The sequence below is a fragment of the Cariama cristata genome, unplaced genomic scaffold, assembly GCF_000690535.1.
Source record: "Cariama cristata isolate BGI_N322 unplaced genomic scaffold, ASM69053v1 scaffold21085, whole genome shotgun sequence".
Lineage (NCBI taxonomy): Eukaryota > Metazoa > Chordata > Aves > Cariamiformes > Cariamidae > Cariama > Cariama cristata.
Genome location: NW_009617180.1, coordinates 14815 through 26702, shown reverse-complemented (window position 1 = coordinate 26702; position 11888 = coordinate 14815). Strand labels below are relative to the sequence as shown.

At 41.4% G+C, this 11888-nt stretch overlaps 1 protein-coding gene across 1 annotated transcript in view; it reads right to left on the bottom strand.

Moving 5' to 3' along the window:
- Positions 1-3485: 3485 nt before the first annotated feature.
- The window catches only part of LOC104161882 (E3 ubiquitin-protein ligase RNF170-like), an 11351-nt gene continuing 2948 nt past the window's right edge, over positions 3486-11888 (bottom strand). Inside the window, exons 2-5 of the mRNA XM_009700456.1 lie at positions 9928-10036; positions 5441-5514; positions 4849-4959; positions 3486-3791 (exon numbers count right to left, since the gene is read on the bottom strand). Coding sequence (XP_009698758.1) covers positions 3486-3791; positions 4849-4959; positions 5441-5514; positions 9928-10036 — 600 coding nt within the window. The remainder of the gene's footprint in view (positions 3792-4848; positions 4960-5440; positions 5515-9927; positions 10037-11888) is intronic.

Sequence of the window (11888 nt, the reverse complement as noted above, 5' to 3'; positions counted from 1 at the left end):
GCCCTGGGGCTCTGCCAGCCAGCCGGTATAAAGGGGTAGAAGAGCAGCGAAGCCCCGGTGCCTGCCCGCTCCCACGGCCGCGGAGGAAAAACTGTCTGAAAATCAAAGCTGGCTATAGGGTAAGCTAAAGGGATAATTATAACTTGAAATCACTTGTCTGGGGGGAAACTGGACTCCGGCAGCATGCAGGCAGGCCGCTGATCCTAGTAAAAGTTGTAATTAGGGAAGAGTCAAAGCTTCTTTGATGCTAAGTGAAGGAAGTAAACGTGTATATTACAGGGGATTTAAATCTTAAAATCTCAGGCTTTGTTGAAATTAACTTTCTTCTCCAGATTTTATGACAAGAAATACGAAGTATTTTTGAAACTTGTGGAACATCAGCGAGAGTATCGCTCCATCATGAACGGCTTCTAATCCGGAGTCATGTAATCTGGGAACAGCAGGGATAACAAAACTTCCAGATACTTGTCATAAGGGTAATTTCTCCTTACTGTACTGTCCATGTTAAAAATACACTTTTATCATTCAAAGTGTACGTTTTAATTTTTAATGTGAAATAAAATACAGTCACTTCGCTGTGAAGCACTGGGTATTTTCTGTCAATAATCCCTGCGCCCCAGGGACAAGGAATTATCATTTGCTCCAGTCAGAGACGACAAAACAACCAGCTGTGGGTACCCCGGTGCTGGTATTTAAACTGGCCACAAGCAGGAACGGCACAGGGAACAACGTAACTCACTCGGATGGACTTGAATCGCTGCCCTTTGCCATGCTTTTCACAGGTAACTACACCCGGCATCGCACAGGGCCCTTTTAATTTTACTATCCGCTACAGCTGAGACTCAAACAGGATTTCCATTGGAAAGTTCTGTTGTTTGGGTTTTTTTTTCCTCTCTCTCTCTGATTATAGTACTTCTTTGGTGGCTGATATTTGGGAATCACTTTTGCAGCTGTGCAATCTTTTCCCCTCTGTTTCGTCTGTTTCCTGCTCTCTTTTTTGTATCTCCGTTCTCGCAGCGCAGTCGCTTTGCTATCAGTAATTTGTGCTATTTTGTCTTTTGCAAGTAACTCGCCCTCAGTGCGCGTTAATCACCGTGCAGATGTGAAACGGCCCACCGTAGACCTTGAAAGACGAGGTTGAGCAGACACAGTTGCTGAAAATATGTTCATAATGCAGGTGCATTCCTTCCATCTTGCCAGCTGCCTCCCGGGGAGTCGGCCCTGAAACAGTCCAGCCCTCCCTGTCCATTCTCATCACGTTCCTTCATCCGGACCCAGCTCAGAGCGTGTGCGTCTACACAGCCCGCCAGCTGCAGGTACAGGGAACGCAGAGGGGGAGAGAGAGGGTTTTCCTTCCTTAGACTTGCATTTGTCAATGCTCAGAAACCTTCCTGGCTACCTGCTGGCCAAATCCAGTCGACAAAAGGCTTTTATTTGTTCCCAAGTGATTTTGAAGGTTGCCCTGGATAGTTAGTCCTACAAGGTACTGCCAGGCTCACGATGACAGGTCGTGGCGTAACTGGGCTGTGGAAGGAGAGAGTTTGGACGCTCTGGCTGTATATAGGAAAAATGTTTCACCTCTGACAGTACAAAGTGTTTTGATCTTGCAAGATCTAAACGCTGCCAGTGCCTTCACTGAAATTCTCTCATAAATTCTTTCTTTCTCTGCCATTTGTCTGTTCCTTCTTTAAAAAATATACTGTTCTGATTAAAAAGCAAACCCAGGGTCCCCAGCTGAAGGAGAGGATTAAAAAGCAAGGGGTGAGAGAACAGAAGAGCATATTCAGATCAACTACAACTCTGTTACAGATCACTCATGAGAACCCTTCTTTTCTTCAAGCTGTGAACTGCCACGCTCTTGGTGAGCCTGTATTAGGCAAGAGAAACGACCTATGGTCCCTTTCCACGCAGTTGGTGTTCATATAGATGGACTCCATCTTTATACACTTAGCTTGATAGACATTCCATTCTTTAGTATTGGCATAGGCTGTAATTCCCAGTTAAATGCAAACAGAAGTTACACAATAACAAAATTAGACTTAGAGAACTTGAAAAATAATAGTTTCTGTTTTTTTTTTTTTATGTTAGTAGTCAGCACTCAAAAACATCTGGTAATTTTTTTTAAGAAACAATGCACTTCCTGCCTTGTAGTTCATGGAAAAGCAATTGTTGCCATTTCCAAAGTACCCATTGTTAAGAGAAACAGCTTCACAAGTTCAGGGACATAATTAAAGACAATGAAAGTTGATGGGAATAAAATGAAGAAACATCATAACAAAAAGAATATAACAAGCAAGAAAACAACTGCAACATAATGTTATATCATAGCTTACAATTCAAGGGCACAATAAAATATGTCAGCTGAAAATACGTAGAAGGAAAAAACAGTTGGAGACCAGGGTATTGTGAGCAATAAATATTCATAAATTTTAATATATCTATTTTAATATACAATTCATAGGTAAAAAGGAAGTCCGCTGACTCCAAATACATAGCAAACGTACAGATTATACAGGGACTGAGGTGTAGGGTTGTTTGTCACTGTACCAAGCATTTTTAACTCTTTGCAGCTCAACACAAACAGACATGCACACCCACCCACCAACTTCAGCAAACTTTCCATAAAATTCCTGCTATTTCTATTGTCATTGTCATAAAATTGGACTTGATCTCTCTGGCTGAACTGGTACCAAGACTTACAAGGACATCACAAGGAGTGCATGAAGTCTAGAAAGGAAAGAGTCATGCTGACTTTGTTAAAGCTTAGATGCACCGAGTTCAAGGAAGCTATGTACCTTGCATAGGCTTAGAGGAAAGAGTTACACAGATTTCTTCACATTTCTTGCATGATTTTTTTAATGCTTTTCTCTCCTTGTAATACTTTTACTTTATAGTTGTATTTTTGTTCCAAGCCAGGGCTACTGCCAGGTTCATATTATCCATTTTAAAATCGGGACTGTAGTTACTGCAGAGCTGTAAAAAAATCTGTATTCCAGTGGCTGTGCGATCAGCTGTGGTAACACAAAGCACTGATACAAGATTTTGTAGTGATACTAGCTGACAGTCCTTGTGTTATACAGGACTTAGCAAACTGTACAGTTTACTAAGTTCTCAAATTAAAATTTTATCCAAATTGAGCCAAGAAGTAAAATGTGAAAGCTCGAGAGTTCTAAACTCTTCAACTGCAAGTTGATTGGCATTGTCATTTTAAGTTCTGTTCATAGATTTAGACATTTTCAATTCAGGCACTTTGTATGAAGATAAGTTACAGAAAAATGTGGCATGAAAGAGTCCAGCAAGTAGAGAGTGTAAAACTCGCTGCCTAAGTGCTTGCGCATCTAATCCCTTGGCCAGGCTGAGTATTGCTGAGTCCTGCTTCAATCTTTGTCAACAGCAGAATGACAAATCCATCACACGCTGCCCCAAATCAGAGAAGTTGGTCATCGCTTGATGAAGTTTGACCAAGGAATCCAAGTTTGAGTCAGTCAGGACTCTGACAGCACGCTCGGAGCTGCAGACCTTGCCATATTGACCCCATTAGATGCAATTTGCTGACAAATGTTTATCATGCAAATTAAAAGAAGGGAAACAACCACCATGTCATCAGCTGTTCCAAGCGTCCTACAGAGAGGCCCAGGCTTCATGTCAAATGGAGAAGACAAGCATATGATAGTTCCAAAGGAGCAAACAGCAACTCTTAGGAAAAAAATCCATACAAGACCATCCCAGGTGAAGATTCCTCGCAAGGCAAGAGTCAGGAATAACGGCATGTCGTAAAGGTAATCTGCAAACTAAAGATTCAGATGAGTTATGTTATTTTGCATTCTGATGCATGCAGTTCTTTCAGTTCAATGTGTCTCTTAAGCACATTTCAATTCAGATCTCTTGAATGCAGAAGCTTTCTGCGCTGTCCAAGTCCACCTACACTGGTCAATTATTTTGCAGTATCTAGAGGCACACGTCTACAAGGAATCCCCGCTGCCTCAGCACTTTGGAAAGAAAGCATTGTGCTTGACATTTGATCCTTTCGGAAACTGGGCCTGAATGGCTGCACTGACTATATGCCTGTCCTTAAAATCTGACATCAAGTATAGGCTATGAATGCTTGAAAATGAGGCCTCAAGGTTTGCCTTGGTGTGGCCAGGAACCGTGGGACTGAGTGATTATTCCTCTTCATTAATGCTAGTTTGTTGGGTTGCAAACCAATATTCCCCTCCGCAGTGCTTAGTTTAGTCTGTAGATTGCAACAGGCTCCACAGTCCTTTCAGGCCCCCTACCAGGATGTGACAGGAGAGGAAGATTTGCTTTGGTGATGTTCTGCACCCTGTCAAGAATGGGCCTCACTTGTGCCTTCAGCCCTCATCTTTACATCATTCCCACTGCCTGTCACGTCTCCGTACCAGCTGGGATTCCAGCTTTAAGACAGTGCAGAGCCAGTGTGGACTGTTTGAATTTGGCAATACCTGGGAAAGAAACAGCTGCTTTCTAAGCTGGAATCTGGTTTGACATTTGAGAGGCAAGTTAAAATCCTGGAGTTCAAATCTGAGTTCATATTTGAAAGTTCCAGCTTAACCATCTCTAGTTCTGCTTTCCTTCCTGTATTTCATCCCACACTGCTTTCTCCTCCCTGCCAGGATGACTGCAGAAGGACTCCTCTGAGCCAGAACTTTTACTAGAAGGTGCTGGACCCAGCAGTGGATGGTAACACTTCCACTACGGTATTGCCAGTAAGCGCACGAAAAGGTAGTTCACATAATGATAGAAACTAGTTTTCATTGCTGGGTCTCTTTCAATCCTCTATGTGTTACGCACTACTAACTAGGTAAATGCAGATTTATAAATACTTACGGGTCGAGGCTGCCCTGAGAAACGCTTGTTGTAATCTCTAATGTCATGTGCAGTTTGTTTACTTGGCTTATCTTGTTGCTTTTCACAAGAAATGTTATCCAGAAGAACCACCTTCACAAGAAAAGAAGATCGGCGTTAGCAGGGTGTATTTTAATCTCCGGTATAAAGGATAGCATTCTGTAGCACGTGTCTCTCCATAGTCTCTCTCTTGCAACTGGACCTTTGTCCAGCTCCAGCAGTTCCGCGATAGCAAGAACATTTTCCTTTTATAACCTGCATCCAACCTTCCAGTATAACAGGCAGCCTCTGACTGGGGTCAGATGAGATTAGGAGCTTCCATATTGCTTTTTATGGAATGTTATCCCAGAGATTCAATAAAGTATGCAAAAGTAAAATGCTGGAGGCATGTTTAATATTTCACGGAGTTGCCTGATATGACATGTCAAATGATAAATGCAAATGGCTGCAGGGTCATTCAAGTCTAACTGGGTTTTGAAATGCTACGGAAAATTAGAGGATAAATAACATTGATCCTAGGAGCTCAAGCTTGTCATTTTGTATGTACCGTAATGCAGGTGGAGGTAAGTCTTACTTTTTGTCTGCAGAGAGGGCAGGTTATTGCTGCTAACCAGGGACTATGTTTCCAGTATGTAATCAGACAGGAACCTACAAAAAAAAAATAATTTGAGGATATTTAATGTTTACAAAGAAGTTATCAGAATTAATAAACCTTGTTTTGCAACTGATTCTGAAAATGATTGTAATCTTTGCTTTTATTTTAATACGTGGTTTTACTCTGCAAAGTGACTGTGCAAAAATGGAGCCTTAGCTCTTCTGGACCAGTACATCCAGAGATACCTGGACCTCCCGCAGCGCAGCTGCATGAAGGAGGAGTTCCTCCAGAGCCAGTATGGCTTTTAAGGGTTATGAGAGCCAGTTATCCCAAATAAACCACCATGCAGAGCCAAGGGACAGCCTGGTGATGCAGACTGCTGGTGGCACAACAACTGTCTTGGTGACAAAGTATCATACAGGGGACTATTTTGTCTGTTTGCTCCCCCCTTTTCTATATTTCTGTATATTTCTAATATATTTGTAATATTCTATATATTTCTAATATTTCTATATTTCAACTCTGTTACCCTTCTGGAACTGCGTAGCTCTGGAAGAGAAAGTTGCTGCATTCTTTTTGACTCTTCTTACCCAGACAACTACTAACTAATTTCCAAATACAACATACAAAGGTCTCGGGTGTGAAAGAGGGCAGGGTCTGAGGACGGTAAGATGAGAGTGCACATCTAACTGACAGCAGTGGTTGACATACGTGAATGTCAGTGCTGGCACGAACAGCAAAAACAGCAAAGCATAAATAGCGTCTAATCAGAAGCAGCACAGCTTGACTTTCAGCTCCCGGGCGCAGTGTGCAGTGTGACAGGTCAGGGGAAAAAAAAAATAAAAATCTCAACATTTAAACTGATCAAATTTGACAAGGACCCCAGTGAAAACAGCAGCAGAACGCTGCGCTGCCATTTTGATGGAATCGTTTTATTGAATTGAACAATGCCCTTTGTTCTTAAAAACAACGAGCAAGTAGTTTGGTGTAAGCAGTACTATAACAACAAGTCTTCGGGAGCCCTCAGCGCAGGGTTTCTCTGCACCCAGACTTACTTTGTCTATTGTCACTGAAAAGGGGAACACTGGAGAAACTGCGTTTGAAATGAAGTATAAAAATGTTCACGATGCTAGCTGTTACATCTTACATACTAGGACTAGGGATGTTAAATTTGGCCCAAATATATTTTTATGAACCTCGCTCTGACTTGTGCTTTTTACTTTTGGGGGTTTTTTTTTGAGTGCAGGGTTTTTCTTTATGACTCTTCTATTTTGTTTGCATGTACAGACCAGTTGGCTGGGCACATGGCTGTGTTTAAATCCCTGTGCAGTATGTATAAACTCAGTCTGGCAGCCGGCTTCCAGCTTTCGCTTGAGCTTTTGCATTTGACGAACATCACGCCTGACTTCTGGAACCGCTTGGACCCACTGGGTCCAGATCCTGTATCGTGCTCCACACGGCCGCATTGCTGTGCCTGTGCTCAGGCCCAGTGATGACAAGGGGGCACTGATGGATCCCATAGGTCTTCAAGGGCTTTCAAAAAAGAACCCCGTGGAAATTAAAATTTGCCGCCTGCAGAATCCTTTGTTTAGTAGAACAGGAAAGGAAGGACCCCTCTGAAGTTGACCTATTTGTGCTTCAGTGCATTTTTCATAAAATAGGCAAAATCCTGTTTTAATCTAGCCTGCTACACAACCGTCTGAGGGAGTCTGTAGGTTTCTCTAAAATACCTCTGTGGTTATCGTTAATTAGAAAAAAATAATATTGCTCAAGGATCGCTTTTCAGTTGAACTTCCTGAACATATGGTTCAAACTGAACCTGAAAAGGAAAACTGCAGGACAAACTGTATGAATTACTACTAATAATAAAATCAGACATTTTTTATAAGTCCACATTAATCTTCTTTAAAAGCTTTGGGTTGACCACATTTTTTAAATAAAACTTTTACCACAGCGGAATTTATTAAGAGAGCTCAGCGTTGCCTTAGCTCTGTTCCACGGGGCATCAAGAGAAGTTTTATTACTGATTTCAGTCACAACAGACTTAGACCTATGCAGAATGGTTTTGATAAGCCCAATGTAAAGTTTTATTGGTTTAAGACATGAAAAACAGACATGTTACAGAGGCCGCTTCTACTATATAAACATAGTCATAACATATATAATGCGTTACACTGGAATCTGTGCTTCGGAGTGTAAATGACGGTGTGCTTGAGGAAGGTAAAGCCTGGCTAAATATATACAGCTAACAGTAACAATATATACCAAGCTTGTATACGGTACTTGTCCTCCACAGATCTCAAACTAAAATAAAAATAAAAGTCTGTATCATTATGTCATATTCACAGATGGAAAAGAGAAAATTAACCGGGCCAGAGAAAGAGGAATGTTGATGATCTTTGTTGTTATGTCTATCTTTGTACTTGAAACTATAACTTCTGTGACATTATTTAAAACACATTTTTGAGGCCATATGCTTACTGTATGTCCTGGAGTGAGTTATATTCAAAGCATCCTTTTCCTGTACGTTATAAAACAATGTTATAAAAACATGAAACAATCTGAAGTATTAAATGGTATCACTCATGAGGTAGATGAGCCCTACAAGGTGTCCCTAACCTGTTGGTGATCCACTGATCTGTTGTGGTTTCAGAGGAGGGAGATAGTGGCAGTGGTGATGAGGCGCTGTGCTGTGTGAGCATCATTTCGATCTGGAGGAAAATGACACTTCCTAAAGATAAGAATGTGCTTTTACTGCATTAACAGCAGAGTCCCTTCTTATCATTTATGCTTTGGTCTTTTTTTAGAACACTTGTACGTGGTGAAAAAAAGTGTAAATGGCTTCTAAATATAACTGGCACTTGCCTTAAGGTCTCTGTAAAATGCCAGAGCAGTAGAAAGGAGCTTTATGGTTCTGACCGGCGTCTTCTGCTGTGTCTTGCTGTTGCCGTATCAGACAGCACTGCCTCCAGCCGCCGGCCGGCCCCTCGCCCAGGGATGACTGGTCTCACCCTGCCCAGCAGCCTGAAGTACCTTCATGGGCAGCTTCGGCCTCATCGGATCATGAACTCCAGTTCTCCTCTGCCGGCCGTGCTGCGGGGATGACAGCGTTCGGCAGGGAACCCGGTCAGCGGCTGGAGCAGCGAGGTTGTAAACTTCACCTGTAAATTCACTGGGCGATGTATCAGAGGTCTGAGAGGAACAGTGTTCAGTCCAAGTACGCTGGTGGCCTCATCCTGCTGCCTTTCAGAGCAGGTACAAAGCTCATGCTGGCTCTCGTGGTGCAGAATGTAGGCCTTAAAAATCCTGAAATCCCCTTTATAAATGCAATTATGAACATAACTCCCTCCACGATTCTATGCTTCATCCTTGTATTCCCTTTGAAGAATTATTTAAATTTTGTAATCCTAACCATATGGCTTAGCAGCCTCAAAGGCGGCATTTAGCAGACACATTGATGGAGAGAATTGTGGTTTTACGTGGATTATCCAGTGACTATAGATGCACTGGGGGAGGACAGGGGACCACAGCACGGGCAGCCTCAACAGAAGGAGCCTCTCAGTCTGGATCTGTCCCTTTCCTGTTAAGACAGATCCTGGACTGGAATAAACGGTTACTGAGCATACATCGTGACAAGATAGCTTTGAACATTTTTTGTCCTGTATGACCACACAGATTTACTTAAAAAACAATAAACATTTTAAAAGAAGGTTTATACATGACTAGAAGCTCGCTTACTGAATTGTTTAATATGTAACTTCTACAATTTTTTTTTAAAAGCTTTTACAGGACCACAAACCAGTGTAGTTACGCCGCCTTGCTCTAGATCACATCTGCTTTATTTTAGGCAAATGTTTCACATGGGAAGCAAGTCTGTGGGAACAGAATCAGACCTGAGCCCAGTGTGTCTTACTCCCAGTTTTCACCAATATGAGGACAATGAGAAATCATTTTATGGGATAGCTGGGGTTTTATGCTGTTGATTAAAAAGACAAGCTGTCTTCCCAGAAATGCATTCATGCTTGAAGACAAGACTTCATGTTTGTTACGTCTTGAGCTTTCACAGTGTATGATTATTAGACTGTTGTTTTTTATAACAGGGTTTTTTTGCATTGTGATTGCCTGGTGCATTTTACCCATTCCCTGAGTTTGTGTTGTAATTTAATGGTATCCTGTGAGATGAGCTGTTACTTCTTGTCGTCTTAAAACTTCTTGGTCATTACAAAAGTGGCACCTTGTAAATGTGAAAGCAATAAGCAAATAAAAATACTGTTTCTGTTGTGTTTTTTTTTTGGGGGGGGGGTGTGATATAATGATGGGACTTCTGCTTCTAGTGAGAGCAATTACATTAATTTTGAGGAGAAGGGCTTGGTCCCGATTCTAACATAGGACTTGAGATTTCTGTAGGAAGAGTGCTTTATTTAGTAGCCTGTATAAGCACTGCACTCTCAATCCAGAAAACTTACCACAGAATAAATGTCCACAGTTGGTTTCTACTGGTAGAGTCGCTGTCTGGAGACAGATGGGGCAGCTGGAGTCACTGTGATTACTAGGTTGCCAAATTTGGAGTGATTCCTGAAAGAGACACAGAACAGAGTCTTCAATAAATTAGTATTTTGATTAACATATTCAGTTCATTAATAATAATTTACTATGATTAGCAGAGAGTCACAGAAACTAAGAATAGATGTCATGCATAACTAATTGTTACCATTTTTCCTCCTCCTTTGTAGTCCCGCCTGTCACTTAAATGCACTGAAATGAAGTCTGGTGCATTCTCTGCCTTCCGTGGGTGGCAGAATGGTATTCCTGGTGTGTACCATAGGCTACGTAGCAAAAAGACTCCTTTAAATCCTTCCCTTTGCTTAGCAAAGTCTCTAATTAAGAATAATATTGATCTTTGTTTTTAGAGTGGGAAGAGAAGAATTCTGTAAGCCTCTGAAATGATAAAGAGGCATTTTGAAATCCAAAGCGTATTACCATATTTCTGGAGGGGAAGGGCTGAAGGATGTACGTTGCTCTTCCAGTCCTGGCTCCTAAACCATCGCCTGTAAGCAGTAAAAGTCTCTTTGGCAATATATTCATTTATGCCAGGATTGCTTGATACAGCGAGAGATAAAATAGCCGTTCTTACTTGATATTGATTCCTTACCACATCATAAGTTTTTGCTACCTTGATTATGGTGCATTAGCTAGTCTGTAATGGTTGATGGACCTGCCTGCCTCATCTTGGCACACCATGGAGAAACTTACATTCGACCATGCGTTTGCTTGCCATAACCACAATGAGATCAGTCTTCAAAGAAAATGGAATCAACGTGTGGTTACTGTCCTTTCTTCCTCCAGATAAAGTTATTTCAACATTTCTATCAGTCCCAGAACCAGAGGGGCACTTCTGAAATTGGGAGGGAGCTTCCAGGGAAGTTCCCTCACGTGAAGGCAGAGTCTTGAAGGTTACTGACTGTCCTCCGCTGCCTACGGGTGTTTAGCGAGGTTCAACAGGAGATGGCATCAATTACAGTTTTATTTTGTATTTTGATCAAAAAAGGATGAACTTCGCATGTTTCTTAATGACCACAGAGGTCCAGCATGATATGGAATGGGTATTATTTGTCCATTAGTAAGGCATTCAGATGAGATGGTGGCATACTTTGAGGTTACAGTATCGCCGTGTGCGTGCTGTCCCTTGTTGCCCAATTTGGATTGCGTATTTGTTTTTCAAATACCTGATTGGCACCTGCCTACATGACAGGTCAATGAATACATTTCCAAGTATTTGACCTATTTATAGAAGTTTTTATAAAGAGAAAATCGAATAGATTCTATATTTTACATGTCAAATACTGGAAGATGCAGAGTGATGCTGGATTCAAGCTCATGTGACTACAGACAAAGATTTTTTTAAAAAAGTAATTAATTTTTCTAATGTAATAATTCTAAGAAAGAACAGAGAGGTCGTCATGTAAGTAGTGTTCAGGAATCCCGGTCTCTTGCCAGACCCAGGTCTAAAATTACAAGTTCACCAAATTAGTAATTTTAAATCAGCGCCTTTAATACCAGTCTTTCCTTCCTATAATGAGGATCTGTAAATAAGAACTGGAAGTTTTAAAACAACGTGCCATAACTACTGGAAAAAGTCTTACTCCTTTACTGTTTGTGAAGTTATAAATGTATTTGTTTCTGATTCTTAACAGAAACATTTCAGATGCTGAAGGCATTTACATTGTATTCAGATTTTCCTCTCTATGCACTGATAAGGTTATCTGCTGCTGAGGTAACAACGGCACAATAGCCCAACAAAGCTGGGATGGCTGCAGGTGAATAACTAAAACACCAGAGTGATCAGATTAAAATCCAGCGTACTGACGGGTGAACTCCAGGCAAGCAGGTTTTAACATGATGCTACCTAAAATTGATACGGTACCTG